This window comes from Prionailurus viverrinus, chromosome C1 (assembly GCF_022837055.1).
Source record: "Prionailurus viverrinus isolate Anna chromosome C1, UM_Priviv_1.0, whole genome shotgun sequence".
NCBI lineage: Eukaryota > Metazoa > Chordata > Mammalia > Carnivora > Felidae > Prionailurus > Prionailurus viverrinus.
This window is the reverse complement of record NC_062568.1, coordinates 188,768,279-188,791,979: the sequence shown is the minus strand read 5'-3', so window position 1 is coordinate 188,791,979 and position 23,701 is coordinate 188,768,279. Positions and strand designations below refer to the sequence as shown.

Genomic DNA, 23,701 nt, shown 5'->3' with positions numbered 1-23,701 from the left:
CAGAGCTTGTGTCCCCCACCCCCCGCCTCCAAGGAAAGACCATGTGAGAACACAGTCATAGGCTGCAGTCTGAAGACAGCCCAGACCAGAAACTGAATCAGCCAGAACCTTAATCTTGGACTTTTAGCCTTCAGAATTGTGAGAAAATAAATTTGTTTCAGCCCCCAGTGTATGGTGTCTTGTTATATCTGCCTGAGAAGCCTAATGTGCGTGCCTTGGGTTTGAGATGTCTGAGGGAGAAGCGTATCAACTGTGTCACAGGATGATTACAAATGGGGAACAGATTTGGAAGTCACCAGTGTTTAGGTTGAGATGGAAGCCACGGGAATGGATGCAATTAACTGTGGAGGGTTCTAGAAGAAAGAGGACAGAAAGCTGAGGAGAGACCCCAAGAAGGGCCTGCTCTGCAGGGGCAGCGAGGGGCCAGCCAGAGAGATGGTGGACACCCAGGAGGCTGCAGGCGGCAGAAGCTCCCAGGACGGGAAGTCACATCAGGAGGCCAGGGGATGCAACAGACCCAGCTTTATTCACAGTAGAGGATGACTCCTTCACTGATGGCTCCTACCCTCAAATAAAAGGTCGAAGCTGGAAGGGACAAGAAGGGAAAGGCTGGCCCATCCCTACATTTAAGAATTCATGGGTTCTTCTTCCTTATGGACAAAGTGCAGACTCTTTATGAGGCCTCCAGGCTCTCAGTGACCTCCCGCCACTTCTGCCTCTGTTTCCTACAACACTGTGGCCACAGGAACCATCTCAATTCTCGGCCAGTGTGGGGAGTGAGGGTCCCAGGTGCGGAGTGCAGGTGGGATGCGGGGACCCGGTGCCAGGCCTAGCAGCGCAAGCCCAGGCCACCTGCAGGACAGGCCAGGAGCCACGTGCTCCCCGGCAGAAGAGGACATGCCCCGGAATGGGGAACAGTGGTAATCATGGAAGGCATGGGTGCAGGGGAATGTTAGCAGCCCAGGGGAAGGCGCCTCTCTGCGCCAGGCACTGTGCAAAGAGCTCTCTGTGACCCCATTTCACTCTCATCACAAGGCTCTATGGTCACCATTATCACCTCCATTTCCTGAGTGCGAAACTGAGGCTCAGACAGATCCTATGACTCGGGCAGTCCCACAGCGGAGACCAGCCAGGATTCACCAGGTCTGGCCCACTTCCGAGCCTGTTCCCTCTTCACAGAACCGGCTGCCTCTGTGAGCAGAGCCCATGTGGCCCCGGTGGGTTGGCCATGTACATAAACGCCCAGACTATCTTCCTGATTTGCCAGGGGTCAAGGAGAGGTCCTGCTGATCCCTAGTCTGTGACTAGCAGGCAGGACAGTTTTGAGACGGCTTTGGTTTTCTGTTCTGGCCCAGGCGGCTTGCTGCTGCAGTCTCAGCACCCAGCTGCGTGCTGCTCACGTGACAGGATCATCAGTCCAGGCTGGGCGGGAGGACACATGACCTCACAAACAAAACTCTGACCATCAGTAATGAGGAGCCCAGCTCATGCTCTATGGCCCATTTGACCAGGGCAAAGCTTTGGCTTCCATAAAGATTTTATAAGGGATTGAAATTCTGTCCCTTTGGAGACCGCTGGTAGAGGGGGAAATCGTGGGCTTTGAAGCCAGAGACATAGAATCAAATCTCGGCTCTTCCAGGTCCCAGACTTCGTGTGACCCCGGGCAGGTCACTCCACCCTTCTGAGTTTCAGGTTCCTCGTGCACAAAGGAGCAGCCGTCCGCTAGTTGTCACAATGAGCGAGATGAAGCAGAGTTTCTCAAACTGGTGTTTAGCCACAAATCCCCTCGTAAAAGATGGCTTAGAAGGAAGAGAAGGATGGAGAAGACATGGAGGCAGCGGCAGAACCCTCCCTGCTAGGCACCCCCTCCCTGACCCTGGTGGTCCCTGAGGGTACCCTAAGTCTTTGCACACCACTGCTTGAAAACCTTGAGAAAATTAGCACAAACCTCCTGACACATAACAGGGCATTCAATGTTCTGTCCCTTTCTTTTCCGGTGAAACCACACCAAACAAAGCTAATTCCTCTTTCCCACGTGGCAACCCTTCAAATACTTAGATGCAGCTCTCAGTTCTCCTGAGTCCACTCTTCCCCCAAATATACTTTCAGGGGGCCGTTAATCTTTGCCACTGGGCTTGACTTCAGCCCTCTCCCTACCTGTCCCCACAATTAAGCCCAATTCTCGGTGCCTGGGCAGAACAGAATAAAGCACAACTAACTCCCTGAGGTAAATTCCAGGCACTAAGTTTCTGAACCTTAACAGAGGACATGGTATTTATTCCCACTGCATCTGATCCTGGTAACTTGGGCAACTGCTCCGACCCATCGAGGTCTTCCTCCACCTTGTTTGCTGATTCCTATACTGTCGTCCCTTTCCAGCTCATGCTATTCATGTCTTATCCATGCCATTGATAAAATATGGACAGATTAAGGGCACGTGGGTGGCACAGGATCACTTCTCCCCACTTCTGGAAACATTCAGTGCTGAACATGCACAGAATTTCAGAAATGGGGAAAACTCTGAGTCCAAATCCATTCCCATTTTCCAAGGGGTTGAGTGTCAGAGAGGCCTGAATTAGGGTCTCCTGACTTCCCTCCGCTGCCCCCCAGAGCTGCATATAACTCTGGTACCCAAAGAGACACTGGTTTAACTACCTGTGTCCTCACTCACTAGTCACTCATAATTGTTGTGCAATTCTTATTTTCACATCCTTTATCAAACTTACTGTTTGCAGAAGCCCTGTGTCCTAGGGCATATTATTACATCCATGTCACAGGTGAAGAAACAGAGTGCCAGAGAGGCTCCCTGACCTGCCATGGAGGTAGAAAGTGAGAGAAACAGGATGTGGACCCACCAGCACCTGTCACCCTGTAGGTGTTCTCTGTCTGCTGTTCTGTGTCACCTCGACACGTGCTTCCCATTCTTACCACAGTACCTTCACTGTCCTGGCCTCCAGAACAGGGAGAGAAAACATTTCTGTTCTTTTAAGCCCCCCAGTTCGTGGGCCTTCTCCAGAGTGGTTGTAGGAAACTAACACACCTCCTGTGTACCCAATCTGGAGACAGAGCACAGGTCCTGGTACAGGAAGAAGTCCTGGTCCCTGGTCCCTGGGACACACTGAGCAGAAGAAGAGTCTCTAGGAGTTTCTCCCCCAACTCATCTCATGTAGAATGATCAGGTCTCTGGATGGGGGTGGGTAAATACCTTCTCTCCCTTATCCCTTGCCCTGTCTCTCTGATAGCCACCGAGTCATTTTCAAGACTCAAGGCTCACTTTCTTGATAGAGCCTTTCCTGATGCCACACAAAGGATGAATGCCTCTTTCTCTGTGCTCCCACTGGCTGTTTGCCACAGGTATCTTGCTTCAGTGATAGCTTGTGTGTTTTTTCCTCTCACTACTAGAGTGTGAACTCCTTGCAGGGGCTCGGATCTGATGCATCGGATCCCCTAGTGCTGGGCTAGGCTCTGCCACCAAAGAAATGTGACCAAATGTCCAGGGGGCTGGCCTCTGCTCCCCTTTCTGTGGGGACTGGCATTGGCAGTCATCATCAGTAGGAAGTCTGGAGGTGCACATAAGGCTGATGGTGGTGGTCTCTCCTGGGCCCAGGGTTTGCTGTTCCCTTAATGCTGATTCTCAGTAGATTCAGGTCATCTGCATTTGTACCCTCCTCAGGCCACCAATGGTGTGTGTGTCCCCAGCCCTGTGTGCAGTTACTCATCACTGTGACCCATATATGGGAGCTTGGGAAGCTACTTCTTCCAGTCTAAAGATAAAAAAATAAGCAAGGCTCCAAAAATTTATGGGGTCTTTTAAAGGTCTACACAAGCCAGGTATGAATTGCGGATGAAACTAATGTATGCGTCTGGTGCTGTGTGGTCTGTGCCTCACGTGCTTTATCCCAGATAATCCTCAAAACAGTCCAGGGACCCACTGCATGAAGGAGGTGAGGCTCAGAGAAGTCGGATAACGTGCCTAAGGAGACAGGAAGCTAGAACGGGGCAGAACCAGGATGCGAACCCAGGGCTTGCTGATTCCACATCCAGACCCCAAGTCTGATCCTACAGTGAGTGTACTGGCTCCTCAAGAGCAGTTACCTTCGTAAGAAGCCTTGAATCCCAGGGAGCTGCCACTGCCATCGGTCTGGAAGAGGAGCCACATTTGATGGTTGGTGCTGACAATGAGATCTGGGACCGACGTACCTGTCAGGCTGTCAGGAGAGAGAGATTTAGAGGCATGCACCCCACCATGGCACCCCACTGAATGACTAGAAGCCCTGGCCACTCAGGCAAATCCCTGGCCCCACACTATTTGACTCTGGAGCCCAGAGCATGTGCTCCAGGGGCAGGAAGACTCACCACCTCTCCCCTTCAGCCACAGGTGGGGCTTGGATTTAGCCCCTGGGCTCAGGAGGGTGATCTGTGTCCTTGCTTTCTCAGGGGACAGAATAGCTGTAGTCAGATCTAATGAAGGGGTGTCTACAATCCTGCCACCTTCGATCTCTCATGTGAACTGTACTGCAGAAAAGACACAGACAGAAACCCATTGCTGCAGTCGGAATCCAGCCATTCCTTTGAATGAGGCATCTCTTTCCATTCTATATATGAAGCAAGTCTTAAAGTGCAACTGTCACTCTGGGGCCACATTCTTTCTGAAGAACAGAGTTTAAGCATGGGGAAGATTCTGATTCAACTCACATTTACCAAAACCTATCCAAACAAGACAATTTTCCATCTATTATCTTATTAAATGACCCCAGTAGGCCAGGGAGGGAGGGGTTGCATTATCCCCATTATACAGATGAGACCAGGGTGTAGAATGGACAGTGGCTTTACCAAGGTCAGCCTGATGGAGAGCGGTAGAGCCGGAGTCCCGTGCATAGGCTGGGGTTTCCATAAGGAACCATCCTCTTGCTGCTGAGACCAGACAGATCACCAGCACAGATTGGGAGTTGGTTGTAGATGGTGTGATTGGATCAACGGGTCTTAATCTCTGCTCTATTCTGGGGTCTCAAAGCTTGGAGGGCCATTGAGTTGGCTGCAGGGATAATGATCGCAGCATGAGTGCCATAGGGGTGGAGCTACACCTGGGGTACACCAGCCTGGCCCATGTGACATCACTGGGTTAGGGTGCTGGCGTTCTGTAGTAAGGACTGAGGCCAAGCCAGGGCTGGCTCCTGACTCTAGGGTGGCAGAGTCTGTTTGACCCAAATATGACAACAAAGGAGTCCAACCATTTTGTGTGTTTCCCTGAGGTTTGAGATTGACATTGGCCTAAAGAGATAGGAGTGTGAGGGCAGAGCCCCTGGGCTGTTACAGAACTTATTGGGAACTCACCCAAACTACATAGGTCCAGAGACCTGCATGTAAACCCTGGATCTGCCATTCATTTGCTGTGGGGCCCTGGGCAAGTGGTTGAGCCACTCTGGGCTTTTTTATTTCATGTTAAATAAGGGGTTTGGGTTGTATGATCCCTAAGAATCTTTTCAGCTCTGCTGTTTGGAAGGTTCTCTCTATGACAAAGTACACTGGGATTTTGTCTTTGGAGGAGACAGAACTGGTTTCCTGGCCTTCTGGGCACACTGAACTGATATAACATATAGGGCAGATGAGTGATGAGGATCCACCAACAGAAGGAAGGGGGTATGATGGCTAGTTTTGTGGTTCAATTTTACTGGGCCAAAGAGTACCCAGATAGCTGGCCGAACATTGTTCTGACTGTTTCTGTGAAGGTGCCTTTGGATGACATTAACATTTAAATTGGTAGACTGAATAAAGCAGATTCCCCCTCTCAGTATGCGTGGGTCTCATCCAGTCAGTTGAAGTCCTACATTGAACAAAAAGAACTCTTTTTGCCTGCCAGACTTCCAGCTGGGACAATGCTTGCTTGCTTGCTTATCTATCTGTCTGTCTGTCTGTCTGTCTATCCATCCATCCATCCATCCATCCATCCATCCTGCCTTGGACCTGAATAAAAACATTAGCTCTTCCTGGGTCTAGAGCCGCTGGCCTTTGCACTAAAACTACATCAACAGCTCTCCTGGGTCTCCAGCTTGCCGACTCACCCTGCAGATCTTGGGGCTTGTCAGTCTCCATTATCATGTGAACCGATTCCTTAAAATAAATCCCTTGCTCTCTGTGTACATCCTATTGGTTCTGTTTCTCTGGAGAACCCTGAAGAATACAGTGGAGTAGGCAGGGGGGAGGGGATGTCCTTCAGGCTCACATTCCATTTCTTTCTCCTAAGAGATTCCAAGTCCCAGCCATGTCACCTGATTCAAAGGGTAATGTCATGAGTCATTTAACTGTCCTGACAGGATCTTCTCTGGCAGGTGTGGGAAGGGCCCAGAACAGAACAGCTCCTGGACAGGGAAGCTATTACTGAATAGCCATTTCTCCTTCAGCATTAAAAGCAGAGGGTGTTAGCCTGGTCAGGAAGGGGTATGGTATGGGATGCTCTCCTCGACTAAAATCAAAAGGCATGAACTCAAGTGCTGGTTCTGCCTCCAAACTAGCTTTGTAACCTTTGGGTCTCAGTTTCCCTACCTGTTAAATGGGGATAATAACACAAATTAAATGAGATATCGGATGTGAAGTTTCCCTTCCCAGTACCTGGGCACATGGCGGATGTTTGGTGTACATGAAACCCTCCTCCCTCCTCTCCCTGCCATCTGGGCAGGGGAGAGGAGCAAGATCAGGCTGTCTGTGCTGGGCCACATGCACCAACAGGAGTGTTTCCCTATGTTTATGTCAGGTTAGTGGTGGTGGGCAAAAGAGGAGTTAATGCTCCCCACCAGATGCAAGACCCAACACAATGGAATCCCAGGACAGCTAGATATTACCCTCTCCCTTGACTAGACCACATGACACTAGCGTTTCGCTGCTCAGGAAATGTGGCCATCATGTGTATGTGGTCCCAGATCCCTGAAACCATCCATTTCCCAGATAGTTCTTAGCATGCGGGAGGTTAGCAAAACACTTCCCCTGTCTCTGTCTGAAGTCAGACTGCCATAAATGGACACGGCCTTGAGAAGAAGCTGGAGGATGGCAGAAGCAGGGTCTACACAGAAGCAGACCATCATGTGGAATGCTCCAGGCATGCACACAAAGCCTTGACTCTCCCTGCTCCCTGAGAAATGGTTCATTCTATACTCTCTTCCTGTGAGAATTTGGCCAGTGCTCTGGAACAGAGGGGCTGAAACCAGCAGCACAGCAGGACCCCTGTCCTTGACACGGTGTGGCCCGGGGACCAGAAAGGACATGATGCATCATTCCACCACCCCTGTGCCAGGGGCATGTGCTCCCACCCTCCTGACCACAGCCCCACTTCACTCACACGTAGAGGACAGTTTTCTGATCCCCGTCCTGCCCGCCGTCCCCCACCGTCAGGGTGTCGTAGCCCCTTTCCAAGTCGAAGTCCTCAAAGGCCAGCTTGATCACCTGGGGAGGGAGCATGGGGTTAGGGGGCAGGTAGGGGCTGCCAAGAGACACGCGTACAGCTGTGAGGACAGTGAGAAGTTCCCTCCTTGGGTCCCGATGCCCAGAGTCCCTGCGACACCTCCCCACATAACCCTTGATCCAAACTGAGCATTTCCATGCCACCTCTTGGAGCATGAGCTGTTTTTTTCCAGGCCATAGTCTCTAGAGTCCCCTGATGTTTTCCAAAGATGTTCACAGCACATCTGGCCAATTCTGGGGACTGTTATGGGAACATCAGGCACATCTGGCTGCCTGTGAGAAGATTAGATTCTTTCTTCATGCTTTAATGCACAGAAATCCCCTGGACTTGGTGTCAATTTTTCAGGCCACATGTGGCATCTCAGCTATCTAGCCCCCAGGGATCTGGGGGGCAGAACTTTCTCTTAGCCTCTCTTCTTCCTGCTTTGCTCCACCCTCTTTATTTGTTGAATAAATGAATGTTCCAGGAAGGAGGTTTCAACAATGTTCTCTCTTGTTCCAGTCCTGCCTTCGACAATATTTACTAAACACACAGCATATGCCAGGTCTAGGAGGTGGGGTTTCAGCAGTGAGCATGGTCCCTGCATTTGGTGAGCAGGGGAGACAGAAAGTACACTGAGAATTGCCATGCTGGTTGATAGGTGTCCCGGTGAGGGGCCTGTGGCTCACAGAGCCTGCACCGGGGGTAGGGGGAAGATGGTCCGTGGTAGTGCTGAGGGTTTTGAAGCCTACAGACGACGGTCAGGCTGCAGGAAGATGCTGGGAGAGGGAAGGACCATTCCGAGGAGCCAGAGGCACAGGGCCTGAGCTGTGGCAGAGATGGGACATTCTAGAACAAGTGTTCACTGTCTGTTGATGGAAGGTCCACACACTAAGCACACCTGCTAGCTGTTTCACTATGGGGGACGATGTGGTTGGAGGTTCAGTGCAAGGAGGTGACTCAAGAAGGTCCAGAACTTGAGAATTTTGCCTGGAGCTAAGTCCAAAGGGTCTTATAATCTCCCCTGATCCAAAGAGTTGGAGTTTATCCTGAGGGAGAGGTGGTAGAAAAGTTTTAAACAGTGGGTGGCAGGGGCACATGGGCGTTTGAGAAAAACATCCGTCTGGCTGCTCGTGTGGAAATGGATGTGGTGGGAGTGAGGCCAAAGTGGTGACGATGGTTCTAGGCATTTGTACTCCACTAGGTGAGTGATGGAGGTGGGGGGGGGGGGGGTGGGGGGGCTGGAAACGAGAGACAGGGCCTGGCAATATTTAGGGCTTTGTGACTGGATGGGTGTGGGGACCAAGGGAGGGGACGGGATTCTGGATGACTTGTGGGTCTCCGAACAGGTGGATGGTGGTGCCATTCATGAAGACAGGACACAGAGAGGCACCACTCCTAATGGCTAATCTGGGCCTCTTTTTATCGGTTTCGTTTTTTTGAAGGTTTTATTTAAAATGCAGTTAGCTAGCCTACAGTGTAATATTACTTGCAGGTGTACAATATAGTGATTCAACACTTCCACACAACACCTGGTGCTCATCACTACAAGTGCGCTCCCTAACCTCCATCACCCTCCCCCATCTCCTCCTCCCCTCTGGTAACCATCAGTTTGCTCTCTATACTTGAGTCCATTTCTTGGTTTGTCTCTCTTTTTTCCCTGCTTATGATCATTTGTTTTGTTTCTTAAATTCCACATATGGGTGAAATCATATGGTATTTGTCTTTCTCTGACAGACTTATTTCACTTAGTATTATACTCTCTTGCCCCATCCGTGTTGTAGAAAATGGTAAGATTTCATTCTTTTTTATGGCTGAGTAATATTCCATTGTGTGTGTGTGTGTGTGTGTGTGTGTGTGTACACTCCACATCTTCTTTATCCATTCATCTGTGGTTCCAATCTGATGAAGACTTTCCCCTCCCAGTGGGGAGGCTGGAGGTGTTCTTTGTGTTCTATTCTATGACCCAAGGAGTAGAGAATTCTCATGGATGGTTTTTCCTTGTTGTGCAGGTGTCCTCTGTGCAAACCCACAAACTGCTAGGGGACTTGCACAGCCTCACCCCCCGGGTGCCTTCAGGGATCTCAGAGGCCAGCTGCTGCTGCGCTGATTCATCAGCCTGGCCACCATTTCTGAGGGCCCCTCTGCACGGGGCATGGTGTTCACAGTGGGGAGCATCTCTGTTATAAGTACACCCTCGAGCACAGAACAAGATGGCAGAGGAGATGAGTGCCACTGGCTGGAAGGAAGGCTTCCCAAAAGAAATGAAGCCCAGGCTGAGTTCAGGAGATAAACCCGAGTTACCTAAATGGATGAGGAAGGGGAAGCCATCCAGGCGGAGGGAGGAGCAGGTGAACGGGCAAAGGTCTAGAGACTCCTGACAGTGGCTTAATGCAGATGCAAGTGAAGGCTGGCGATGGGAAGAAGTGGGAGGTCCAGATTAGGAAAGGCTGTCTGTCATGCTAAGGATTTGGGCTTTGTCCTAAAGGCAAGGGGAAATGATGGACGATTTGTGAGGAAAGGTATGACGTGTCATTTTTGTTTTAGCAGCAACAGCACTGAGGGCTGGTGGGAAACCCAGGAGAGCCTGAGCTGTGGCAGTGTGTGTGTGAGGAGGGTATGTGTGCCTGCAGCAGGCAGCGGCTGGGGTGCGTTAGGAAAGAGGGGACAGCAGGTAACTGTCAACAGTGAGTGGGGATGCCTTAGCCCCTCTGGTTTTCCCACTGACAGGCAAGATCGCCCCCCACGCTCCCTGATAGCCAATGGCATCATTGGGGGACCATCCGCTCAGGCTGGAAACTCCTTCCCTTCTCACCCTCCCTGGTCCTGTCCTATAAGAATAATGTCACCATTTCCCAGCCAGACACACATGGAGGAGACCTGGGGATCTGCTGGGATCTGGGCATTGGCGACTCTGGTTTGTACAGACCCCTCCTTCCCCATGGGCTCCCCTAGCAATGTCTCCTCCCTGAGGCCCGTCTTCTCCAAGTGCTCTGATACCCTTCCTCACCTCTGTGTCAGCACTTACCTGCTGTACTGGCACTGATCTGTTTACCTGCTCCTCCACTACATGTGCCAGGCACGTGCCAGGGGCTCAGACAGTGCTAAATCAGAGAACATTTTCCAAACCCTTCCCAGTTCTCCAGCAAGGACAGATTGCTAGGCTCCCAGTCCCCCATACAAGTTACCATGTGGAATAAAAGCTGGCAAACTGTTTCTGTAAAGGGCCAGAGAGTAAATATTTAAGCATATGATGTCTGTTGCAACTACCCACCTCTGCTGTTGTAGCACGAATGCAGCCATAGATAATATATACGTGAATGGGTATGGCTGTGCTCCAGTAAAACCTGATTTACAAAAAAAAGCAACGCTAGCTTGCTGACCCCTGGTCTAGGAGATTCTTTGAGACACCTAATCACAGTTTTTGATCATCTTTTTGTAACAAGAGTTCTTCACTACAAGCACTGACCCTACAGCATGCTCAATCTGCTCTGAGCAGTTTAGATGCATCAATTCACATTGACTCACAACAGTAGCTACTATGAATACCTCCAGTTTACAAATGGCACAGAGATGTTAGGCGACTTGCCTAAGATCACACGGCCAAGTGGTAGAACTGGGACTCACCAGGCCACCAGAGGCCAGGCTCTTTGCCGCTTGCTGCCTCACAGCAGCCCCAGTGAGGCCTTAGGTCCACTGGGTAGGGACCATGACTTACCCTTTCAAACCCTCCATAAGCTCTTTTGCTGAATCCCAGCAGCATGGCAAATGCTTGGGCACACAAAATCCTGCCAAGGCTGGCAGTGCCTTTTGCAGGAGGAGGGGCCTGGCCTCTGCAGGGAATAATGGCCCTGGATGCACATTCTTGCCACCATCACCCCCTTGCAGCCAGCCCTGGGGCAGAGGACACTGGCTCACCAAGCCAGCTCCAAAAAAGGCAGGGTATGATTATTATGTCTATAATGGGAAAATATTGCTTGGAAGGCCAGAACCCAGAGCCATAAAATGATTCCCATCACTGGTTAGAGCAGCCATGGATGTGAAATGCATTTTAGAGCATCTGACCCTAACGCAGGAGATAATTACACCGAGTAGACCGTATAACAGACATAACATTGCAGTTTTGGGGCAGGCCCCCAGTGCACAACGTACTGATGCTTTCATTTTTTTCCCTCCTCTCTTTGGCCTTTGTTTAAAGATGAGATCCTATAATGACTCATTAACTAACACACACATCAATCACATTCGCAAAGTGTCTTCCCGAGACAGGAGAGTGGCAGCACGTGAAACAGGCGTGATCAAAGAGGCATATTTGTATACAGCTCAGACACCCAATTTGCGCCCATTATGAGTAGATGAACCCATCATCTAGCACAGAGTGACTGAGCACCTGCCATGTGCCAAGCACCGAGCTAGCTGCTTCCCAAGTGTTACCTCGCCTGCCTGGCAGGTTAGAAGCAGAACCCCAATGCTGAGAGCACGGTGAGGATGGTAATGGCTGGAGATGGCAGTGAAGGGGAAAATGACAGGGGGCTGCCCAAGGAGGGAGGTGTGCTGGGCCCCACAGGATGGAGAAGGGTGTGCTCTCTGTCCAGTAGATCCTGTGAATAGTGAACTAGGAAGGAAGAGCAGGGAAGGCAGTCAAGGCAGGGCAGGGGTGAGGGGGGAGAGCAGCCTGGTGGGGTCTGCAGTTGGCTTTTGCCTGGCAGGCCAGAGCGGGTGGTCTGGACTTGATGGTGAACATGAGGGGAAGCTGTAACTCAGCATGAAGGGAGGGCTGGAGGCAGGGAGACCTGCCAGGAGGCTGGTACAGGGCCCTGGAGTGGTGGGAAGGGGGAGGAGTCTGGAGACTATCACCTCAGCACACAGCTGCCTTCCGGGGAACAGTGGGGGGTGGGAGTAAGGCCATGTGCAATGCGCACCCTGGGTTCTGGAGGATAGTCCTTGCTTCCCTTTTTTTTAAACGTTACTTTTATTTTTTATTTTATTTATTAATTTTTTGAGAGAGAGAGAGAGGGAGGGAGAGGGAGAGAGAGATTGGGAATCCCAAGAGAGACAGAAGGAGGGAGAGAGAAGCAGGGCTTACCCGAAGCAGAGCTTACCTGAAGCGGGGCTCAAACTCACCCAGTGCAGGACTCGAACTCACAAACCCTGATCACCTGATGCGGGACTCAAACTCACAAACCCTGAAATCATGACCTGAGCCGAAGTCAGATGCTTAACCTACTGAGCCACCCAGGAGCCCCAGTCTTTGCTTCCTGAACACTGCCCAGGGCCTCCCAAAGGGCAGGGATCCCCAGGCCTGCCAGCCTGTGCCCAGTGCCTCAGTAAGGCTGCAGGGATCTGACAGCTCACAGGCATATTTTTTTTTTTTTTTTTTGGAAGCTGGAATCCAAGAGACCCAGCCTGAGACAGTTTTGTCCAAGGAGTGAATTTTTGTAACAGCCTCCCTGCTGGACTCCCTGCCTCTGCTGCCTTCCTTCACTCTGTACCCAAAGCTCTGTGCCCCAGGATCCCTTAGAGTAGGGGCTGGATGACTATGGTCCTTGGGCCAAATCGGCCTGTGGACTGTTTTTGTATGGTCCCTTGAGCTAAGAAGTACTCTTACATTTTAAAATATTTAACAAACAAATAAGCCATTACAAAGAAGAATGTGCAACAGAAACTTCACGTGGTCCTCAAAGCCTAAAATATTTATCATCTGGCTCTTTACAGAAAAAGTGTGCCAGGCCTAGAGCAAGGTTTTTCAAGTTGACTTCCCAGGCACCGGAGGGTTCCATGAAGGTACTTCCCTGGCCACCAACACAGGTGGAGAGGGAGCCACAGTGGGCAGAGCCCTCCTCCAACCAAAGCAGTTCCTTTTGATCTAGTTCATGTTTGGGGATTCTGTGATAGACATCGACTGTGGCTTACTCAATGTCTCTCCCTCCGTTTACCCGTACCTAACAGAACTCTGAGTGTGGAGTGCAGCAATGAACCTAGCTAACCTCAGAGCTAAGGATGGCTAAGCAACAGGATTCTGGGCAATGAGACATGAGCTGAAGAGCCCTCAGGGCATTTCCCCACCTTTCTCCTTGCTTTCCCAGAATACAGATGTGAGGACCCAGGTGGAACAGCCTTCTTGTGATCATGAGGACAAGAGCCCACACACAGAGAACGGCAGAGGGAAAAATAGAAGGTGCTTGAGACCTGAATGAAATACGAAACCAGCCCTGGACTCTTCACTTCTGGGCCTCTGGTCTATGAGGGAATAAACTGTTTTGCTGAAGCTTCTGTGGAGGCATTTTCTCCAGTTCAGAGCCAATCACGACCTACTGGCTACAGGTTCTGAAGAAAGGCTTCATCACCATGGAAAAGTGTGCCAACTCTTGATCCCCAGGATTAAGCTCAGCATCTTGGCAAGGAAATCCGAGGCTTAAATGGCATTGTCTGCCCCTTCCCAGCTCATTAGAGCTCCCTTCCACCATGGTCTGCTCCAGTCCTACTTCCCCTATTCTGCCTCAGAGCACTTCTCTGAGCCCCTGAGGGCTGACCATGCCCCCCCCCCCCCCCCGCCTCGGTTTACTAATGCTGCTGTCAGTTTGACCACTAGTTCCATGAAAGGGAGGGAATCCCTTTTCCTGGGCACAGCCTGCATGGTGATTCCTGGCCGGGTCTTGCTGAGGGCCCAGATCAGGGCTGGACAGGTGGCTCTTGGGGTTGGGGAGGAAGGCAGGCCAGTGGGAAGGCTGACCGTAACCCTGGGAGTTGAAGGGGAGCGGCCGCCAGTACCCTTGAGGCTTTGGCGGAGGCTGGGAAAGAAAGCCCAGGGGCAGAAACTAAGAACTTTCAGAAGTTCCGGAACTTTGGTCACTAACTCAGGTTGAATTCTCGAGGCTCTGAGAGTAGCAAAGCCTTTCATCCATTCATGGGCTCATCCACTCACTGACTGATGAATTCATTTATTCACTTATTCATTCAACCGTTAAAATGCATTTGCCAAGTGCTCTGCTTTGGAGAGGCAGCTGCAGGCAAGCGAAACGTGGCCACTGTCCTGAGAGACCTCAGTCTCGAAGAGGAGACGCGGGAGCATGTGGAAAACACCACGCAGTGTGACGGGTGCTGGCACTGTGGACGCATGGGGATGGGGCACATATGAGGGCCACAGAAAGTCCTGGACAGTGGAGGAGCAGGGCCTGCCTTGAAGAACAGAGGAGGGGGTGGGGGGACACCAAGGCCACAGCCAGGTCAAGGAAGAAAGGAACACCAAGAGGTGACATACAGTGAGGACAAGGGTAAGAGGCACGGAATCAGGTTTAGCAGGTTTTGCAGGAAGTCATTAAAGGGTCCCACTCCAGGAATGGGCTTGGGGGACTTGGGGGAGACCCTTCTGGTAGCCAGCCAGCCTCTACACGGGGCCCAGCATGGACAGGGCATGAGTACATGTTTGCTGAATGTTCACAAGTGAGTGAACAAATGGGCCAACAAATGTGCTCCTGACATTTGCACCAGCAAGTGATCATTTGCCTGGGGCGTGATTTCTCAGTTCTGCAGGTCTACAAAGGGGGAGTGATACTGGTAATCCCCAAGGAACAATCATCAAAAGGCTGTTATCTTTGGCTTTGAGGTTCATAACAGGAGCTTTCCTTTCCCTCTCCTTTCCTTGGCCCACCGCCCTCCTCCTCCCACCTCTCTCTGTCTCCCCTGCCTTGCTTTTACTTCCTCTCTAGCGAACGTGGCTTGACTCTCGGGCTCACATCCAGCGAGGTTCATGTGCAAATCAGATCATGTCTTGAGTTCACACCGAGGAGCTTCAGAAAAAAGGTAGATGTGTGCAGGTAGGGGGCACCGACGCGGGTCTGGGCTTCAGTTCTGACTGCAAAAATGGCATCAGTATGTCTTCTGGGAGGCCCAACTGAGAGGACCTGACAGGAGGCCCCCAGGCTTCACGTGGCAGGGCTGTACCTGAGAGATACCTGACCCAGAGACAGGTCTTCTCCATCAGTTCTTTGCACATTCAAACATCTGCTGAGCTCCTCCTTTGTGCCAAGCACCCACGCTGACTGAAGAAGGACTCAACAAAATGCCATCCCTACTTTCAGGGCACTCATGGGCTATGGGAGAAGGAGATTCTAAACATAGCACGACATGAAACCCACACAGACGACAGGTGCTGATAAAATGCTATAGGAACCGAAGTAGAACAAAGACTTGGTTGGAGCTAGGAGGGCTTCTCAGAAGAAGGGGTATTTGGGCTGTGTCTCAAAGGGGGACAGAAATTTGGAGGGGAAAGGAAGGCACACTGAGATAGGATGTGCCCGGACAGAGGTCTTAAAGGGCCAGGTATGTCTACAAACTAGGAGTTCAGTGCGGCTGAAGCCAGGGTTGCCTGAGTGGAGGGACGGAGGGACGGGTGGGCCCTGTGCGCTTTGCTGCAAGGCAAGGGGGTTGTTGTTTATCCATAAGCTTGGCTGGTCAGAGCCTCAGGGGCACCCTTTAAAGGTACAGGTTCCAGGCATCCATCCCAGATCCACTGAATCATATCTTCAAAGAGCTCTGGAATTTGTGCCTCAAAATACCTCTCTGGGTATTTTTGATGATTAACCAAAGTTTGGGAATATTATTGTGGGTAGAATGACTCTAAGGACCAAGATAGCCCACATGGCCAAGGTGGGGCTGACATTTCTCAAGGATATCTCAATCAAAGGGAGAATGTGGAGCCATTTGGAATAGGCCAGCATCACTTGCTCTGAGCCTTGTCTCTTCTCCTTGAATATGCTAAGCTTCCAGGAAGATGGACTGGGTATTTGTAATTGTTTTATTCTTAGTTTACTGAGTACAGACCTACCATTCACCCACTGCCCCAATAAGACTGTAAGTTCTTGTCCCCACCGTGCAGAGCTCGTGCTCTGCCCATAGGTGCTCCATCAATGCTGGTGTCTTGACATAGGTTCTTGGCAATTTCCACACCAGAGCATTTTATTTCTCTTTGGACCTTTTTATGGCTCCTGAGGGCAGCGGGGGGAGGGGAGTCCTAGTTACTGGAACATTCCTCCCTCTTAAGCTCAGCCAGCAAAGGTTCTAGAAGGGGAATGGAATTCCAGGAAGAGTCCTCACATCCACAGATACCCAGGTGCCTGGGATGAATAATCATCTCATGACCATAAGGAGAGGCAGGGACATGTGTCCCGCTCTGCTCACTTGCAGGCAAACCTCAGCCTCTCCTAACACCATCCTTCTTCACCTGCTCCTTGCAAGGGAGACCCTGTCGTCTCAGTCCTATGTGCCTCTCACTTACTTCAGATACTTCTACATCTTCACTTTCTTCCTCTTTGCCTGCTCCGCCCTCAGCCTACAAACATACTCTAGTTTCTAGCGTCCTAAACAAACCAACACTCTGAGCAGCCCCAAACTTTCTGTCCATGCTCCTTCCCTCTCATGCCCTTTCTCCTTCCTTTATGTCACCTTGAAACTTATCAAAAGAGCTATCTAGGCTCCTTGTCCCTAGAGCCTCCCCTCGCACCCATTCACTCCCTGCCCCACAGTTGTTTCCGTCCCCAAAGCTTCACTGAAAGGTCCTCTTCCAAGGCCAAAGGCAACAGTCTCTTTCCAGTGCTTTCCCCAACAAGACTTGTTCATCACCACCACTGTCAGACATATTCTGGTTGGAAACCCTTCCTCCCTCTGTGGTGTGATTCTCCTACCTTACACTGCTCTTCCTGTGTCTTGCACTGTATTTCTTTCATCTATAAGGATGGTGTTCCCAGATCCATTCAGAATCTTCCTATTCTCTTCACTCTCTCCAGGAAGTGTTGTCTATTCCTTAGGCTTCTATTCTCACCCATGTGCTGATGAAGTAACACCCAAATCTCTCTCTTGAACCCAGACTGACCCAGTGTCCAACCAGTGTATCCAAATGTCACTGGATGAAACACAGGCACTTCAAATGTACCATGTTTCCATCCTGACCACTGAAAACACTTCTTCCTGTTTCATTTTCTTTTAAAGACTCCCATTGGGCCAAGTCGGAAAGTATCAAGTCATTATTCATCTGTCCATTGAGTCAATGTTTGCTGGGTGATCATTATGTTCCAGGCACTGTGCTGGTCACTTGGGATACATTGTTGAGTAAGACGCTCTTTCTCTCCTGATCCTCACAGCCAGTCAGCCACCAAGTCCCATTCCATTCCCTACATTTCTCTTAAATCTGTCTCCCTCTCCATGTTTCCAAAGCCTTTGGTTGGTGTCCCCATTTCTCTTACTTGGGTAATTGCTTCTGCCTCCTAAGTGGTCTCTCTCCCTCCAGTATCCCTCTTGAATCCTCTCCACTGCTGCCAGAGTGATCCTTCAAAAACTCAGACCTTCCTGCTATTGCTTTTGTTCAGAAGAAAGCAGGACTCTCATCCTTACCAAGGCTGATCCCAGGGCTGTCAGTCCTACACCCTCCCATTTACTCTGGGACCTTGTTCCATCCAGCAGCATAGCCCAGCCACTGAAATGTATGGGCAGTGGAGTCACAAAGACCAGGTTTCAATCCTGGTGATGCCACTCCCTGGCTATGCACTATGGCTAAGTTTCCTACCCTTTCAACCTATCCACAATTCACGCTCTTTATCCATCAAGTGGGTCTCTTAAAACCTAATTAATTGTGAAGAAGATGAAATAAAATCATTTATACAGAAGGCTTAGCTCAGTGCTCAGCATATAAACTGTTACCGTTATTTTCAAGGGTCTAACACCTGTACCCTTAAAAATCTGTTTCAGGACAAAACCCAAGCCTCTCTGCCAAGCATCTAGGTTGACCATAATCTGGATCCTATGACCTTCCAATCCTCATCTTGATCCAGACACGCTGAATTACTTTCAGTTCTGAGAGGTGTTCTACATCTCAGTGCCTTTACACCTGCATCTACTCTCAGATAATGATTTCCAAGCCAACTCATCCTTTAAGATCCTGCTCTAATGTCTCCTCCTCTGTGAAAACTTCCTGACCTTCCAGTTAGTGGCTCCTTCCAACATTTTCCAAGATAGCGAACTGAATACCCCTCCATCAGCACTTACCCAAACTCTAGCTTTTTATTTATAGGCCTGTCTTCTCTCCTATGTATTGTTCCTCAAAGGCAGAGATCATATCTATAGTCAATGAATGAAAAAGTGCTCATCTCATGACATATTGTGAACTTGAAGAGACTGTGCTTTTTGCTGTGGGAAATGCTCCAAAGGGGATTGGACAGACAGTCCTTGGACACACCTGTATCTCCCCTGTGGGTCACTGGACAAAGTTAGAAACACACTGTGCATTTCCCCTGATGTTTGCAGGAAGGCAGTTCTGATTCTTTAGTCTTGGATTTTGAGTTGCCCCACTTATACCCCCATCTTTCTGCCCTCAATGCTCCCTGACTCTCTTCCAGTGTGGTGTCAGTAAGGGACTTCCTTCAGCCTTTCTGGGATTCTCAGCACTGCCTGAAGTTCATAAAGAACCCATGGAGATGACAGGAACATCCTTTTTTACAGCTTCATTCTGAGGGATACCCTTTGGAGAGGCTGTTTTCAGGAACCCAGGTTGGTGTGACCTCCTCCTGCAGGACATGTGAGGGAGTGACTGATATGGGGCCACTGACCTTCACACACCAGCCAAGACTAGCTCTTCTGGGCAGGGGAGGGGAGGGTGAATCAAATTGTTTCTCATAAACTTCTCAGGCCTTACCTACACTTTCTCTTGCACTTCATCTTCAGGTGCAAAAGAAGACTGAGCTAAGTATCTTTAACAATACCCAAGAAAGAGTCTTCTCATCAACAACTTAATAACTTTGTGGTAGTAAGTCCTTCTTCTGGGCCAGCCTCCATCCCCATGTGGCTGAAGCATCCTTCCCTTTTGACTAGGTTCATCATCAAACGGTTTGATGAAATAAACTCTTTCTTTATGAAATGCCTCATAGAGGAAATCTGTTTCCATTGTCCCCAGCACTGTGGTCCTAAGCACCTTGACCAAACAACTTAAAAATACTGAGTAAAATTTAAAAAGGAAAAAAAAAAGCTTTTTATAAATTATTAAGTGCTATAAACAGAATCATATATCCCTAAAATTCATATGTTGAAACCCTAACCCCCCAATGTGATGGAATCTGGATATGGAGCCTTTATGGGGGTAATTAAGGTTAAATGAGGTCATAAGGGTAGGACTGTAATCCAATGGGATTGGTGTCCTTATAAGAGGAGCAGAATACACCAGAAAGTCTCTCTCTGGATTCACACAGAAGAAAGGCCATATGAGAAGGAGGCCATCTACAAACGAGGAAGAGGCCTTGCCAGAGACTGAGTTTGCTGGCACCTTGATTGTGAACTTCTAGCATCCAGAACTGTGAGAAAAAAAATGTTCCTTGTTAAGTCTGCTATATTTTGTTATGGCAGTCTGGGCAGACTAATAAAGTAAGAATATTCAGAGTCCAAACCCAGTGATTGTAGGGACTCTAAATGTGATTTAGAGCATGAAGTTGGCATTGGCTTTGAGTGCATTTTTAAAGACTGGTAAAGTAGAGCTCTGGTTTTCAGGGCCTTGTGGAGAAGAGGGAACAGGAGACAAAGATCAGGACCCACCAAGGTGGGGACTCTAGTGTGACACCCCTGAATAAAGCTGCAGCCTTAGTGTGAGGGTGAGTGAGCAACAAGCATGCCTGCCTTCTCATCTGCCATGACTGCCCTCTGGGCTGGTCTGGAGGCTGATTATTTATCTGAGATCTTGACACTGAGTGGACAGCACACAGAAAACTTCCCTTGAGACTCCTTCACAGTAAGTCTGCCTTCACATGGGTGTGCAGATTACTTGGGTGGTTTGAAACCTTCACACTAAGAATTTACTATCAAAAGGTTTCTGGTTTGGTAATGCCACTAGTCACTGGGCAGAAGTGAATGTAAGCTGTCTCCGGAAGAAACCACCTTCTCCCCAGGTCTCAGAGAAGTCCCACAAGGTTTATGACTCTAACCACACAGTCAAGAGTTATAGACAGAAAAAATAAGGAAACGTGGTTCTATGGGCAAGAAGTAAGAAACGACAGATAACGGAACCAAACTTAAAAAGATTTCAGATTTGGGATTAACAGGTACAGAATATAAAATAAGTATGTGTAACATACTTAAAGAATTAAAGAGGGGTCTAAACATATGAGTAGGGGGCAAAATACTATAAAATATGATCAAGAACACTTAAAAAAACAAATAGGACCTCATAAAATAAAAATGGTGCTATTTGAAATTAAAGCAAATCTTCAGGGAATGAATTCAACAGAGATTAGATGCAGCTTAACAGAGAATTAGTGAAAAGAATGAGAGAAAATGGTAGAAGTTGGGGTGCCTGGGTGGCTCAGTTGATTAGCTATCTGACTTCCTCAGGTCATGATCTTGCAGTTCAAGCCCTGTGTCGGGCTCTGTGCTGACAGCTCAGAGCCTGGAGCCTGCTTCATATTGTGTGTCTTCCTCTCTCTCTGCCCCTCCCCTGCTTGTACTCTGTCTGTCTACTTCTTTCACTCAAAAATACTAAAAAAAATTTTTTTAAATTTTTAAAAAATGGTAAAAGTTATAAAACATAGAAGATGGGGTGAGAAAGATTAATATGCTTTGCCAGATTTCAGGAGCAGGATAGAGAGAGCATAAAGGAGAGAAAACAGTTGAAAAGACAATGGCTAAAAATTTTCCAAAATCAATGAAAGATAACAATCCATAGATTCAAGAGCTTAATGAAGTCAAGCAGGATAAATACCAAGATATCCACAACTAGACACTTGATTATGAAACTGCAGAACAATAAAGACAAGGAACAGACCATAAAAGCAGTGAGAAGAATATCATACAAAGGGATGACAATAAGCTTACAGCCACAATGGGAGCTAGAAGATATTGGAATACTTCCATGTGCAGAGAGAATATGATTATCAACCAAGAATCAAATACTTAGTGAATACCAATGTTCTTTGAAGAACAAGGGGAGAGCAGACATTTTAAGACAAACAAGAACTATGAAATTTTGTCATCAACAGGAAAATAAATTCTAAAGCATGGACTTGGGCAGAAAGAAATTCCAAAGAGAAGGACTATATACATAAGAAGGAATAGTGAACAAAGTGGTAAATGTGCAAGTAAATCTAAATGGACATTAGTTTTATTAAACAAGAATAATCATGACTTGTGAGGAAAAGAAAGGCAACATGAAAATACACACCATACAGTATGAATTGGGAGGGAGTAATTAAAATCCTCTAAGAGCTCTCACTTTACAAGAGGAACATAAAATTACTATTTACATTAGCTTTTATTAAATGTGCAAATTAATATGTCTTGGGTAACTCTAAAAAATAGAAGTGACAGTATAATTTAAATGGTCTAACTTTTCTAGCTGAAAGATGAATTGTTAGAGTGGATTTTTAAAAATCCAGCTATACATAAGACACACATAAAGCATAAGGAAGTAAAATTTGAAAACAAGAGAACAGAAAAGATTTGTTAAACGACACTCCCCCAACCAAAAACAACAACAACAACAACAACAAAAAGCTTGATGGATAGTGTGGGGGGAAAGTTTTAAAGTAAAAAACATTACTATAGGTAAAGAGAGTCATTATATAACTATTTTTGAAAGAGTTCAATTCATCAGCAAGATATATAATTCTCAACTTGCATGTCCAATAACACAGTCTCAAAAAATATAAAGCAAAAACTGACAGAACTTCAAGGAAAAATAGGCAAACTACTATCATAGTGGGAGATTTCAATATGCCTTCTTCTGCAGTTGACTGATCAAGAAGACAAAACCAATGAAGATATAAAAGATATAAGCACAATTAACAGGGTTATGTAACAAAGATATTAGAACACAAAAACTACAAAATACAGTTTATTTTTTAAGCACGCAAAGAATATATGTGAAAAATGACATTTCTGATCCAAAAGCATGTCTCAACAGACTTCAAATGATTCAATTACAATGTTCTCTGACCATGAGCTTTAGAATCACTAACAAAAGGACAGTTAGAAAAATCCTTTACTTGAAAATTAAGAAATATTTCTAAAAAATTCATGGTTAAAAGATAAAAGAATAATAGAGTTGGAAAATATTCTTAATTAAAGTATAATAGAAATACAACATATAAAACCCTGTGGGAATGTAGCCAAAATAGCTCTCAGGGGGAAATTTATAGTCTTAGATGCTTAGATAAGTTTGAAAAATAATGAATTAAGCATCAAAATTAACATGCTAAATACAGGAATAACAGAATAAACCCAAATATAACAGAAGGAAAGAAATTGGTGAAGTAAAAAATAAATATATCAAAAGAAATATTAATGGAACCAAAACTGGTTATTTGCAAAGAATAAAAAATGTGAAACCTCTGGCAATATTTATTTAAAAAGATACATAATTAGAAATAAAAGAGGGAATAAAATATATATAGTAAGAGATAGTATGCACAACTTTATGACCAATAAATTTGAAAACTTACTAAAAGGGACTGAAGAAAAAAAATCCTAATAGTCCTTTGGTCATTAAAAGTATTAAATCTATAGTTTGAAATCTTCCAACAAAGTACACCAAACCCAGATAGTTCTGCTAAAAAGCTCCACAAAACTTCCAGGGCAGAAGTTATTCCAATCTTTGCTAATAACTCCATAGGACAGAAAGAGAGGATACACTTACCAAATCATTTTATAAGGCTAAAAGTAACTTGATGAAAAAATCTGGCAAGGTTAATATGAAAAACAAAGGCCAATCTCACTAACAAAACAGAAGCAAATTACCAAACAAAATATTAGCAAATCAGGCATTTATAACAATAATACTAAAAGACCAACTTGAGTTTATCCCAGGAATGCAAGGTTGGTTTAATATTAGACAAATCAACCAATGTCATTCACCACCCTAAGAAAATAAAGGAGCAAATCATGATTATATCAATAGATATAGAAAGGTGCTTGATAAAACTCTACACTCATTCACAATAAAAGTGCTTAGAAAGCTAGGGTAAGAAAGAAACTAAAAATTAAAAAAAACTTCAGCAAACATCATACTTAATGATAAAATAAAAACATTCTATTTAACATCGAACAATGACAAGTGTGCCCATCAATCACAATGACTGATATTATACTGCAGGATTGATATTATACATTAGGGCAAGAAAAAGAAAAAGAGAAGGTATAAACATTAGAAAGGAAGAAATGAAACCATCATTCTTTGTCCTTTGTAGATATCCCAAATAATTCACAGATAAATTATTATAAAAGTTGCTATGTTAA

At 47.3% G+C, this 23,701-nt stretch overlaps 1 protein-coding gene across 1 annotated transcript in view; it reads right to left on the bottom strand.

Annotated features, from left to right (window-relative positions):
* The window catches only part of CSMD2 (CUB and Sushi multiple domains 2), a 600,812-nt gene that overhangs the window by 265,676 nt on the left and 311,435 nt on the right, over nt 1-23,701 (bottom strand). Inside the window, exons 11-12 of the mRNA XM_047870009.1 lie at nt 7,334-7,437; nt 4,096-4,208 (exon numbers count right to left, since the gene is read on the bottom strand). Of these exons, the coding sequence (XP_047725965.1) occupies nt 4,096-4,208; nt 7,334-7,437 (217 nt within the window). The remainder of the gene's footprint in view (nt 1-4,095; nt 4,209-7,333; nt 7,438-23,701) is intronic.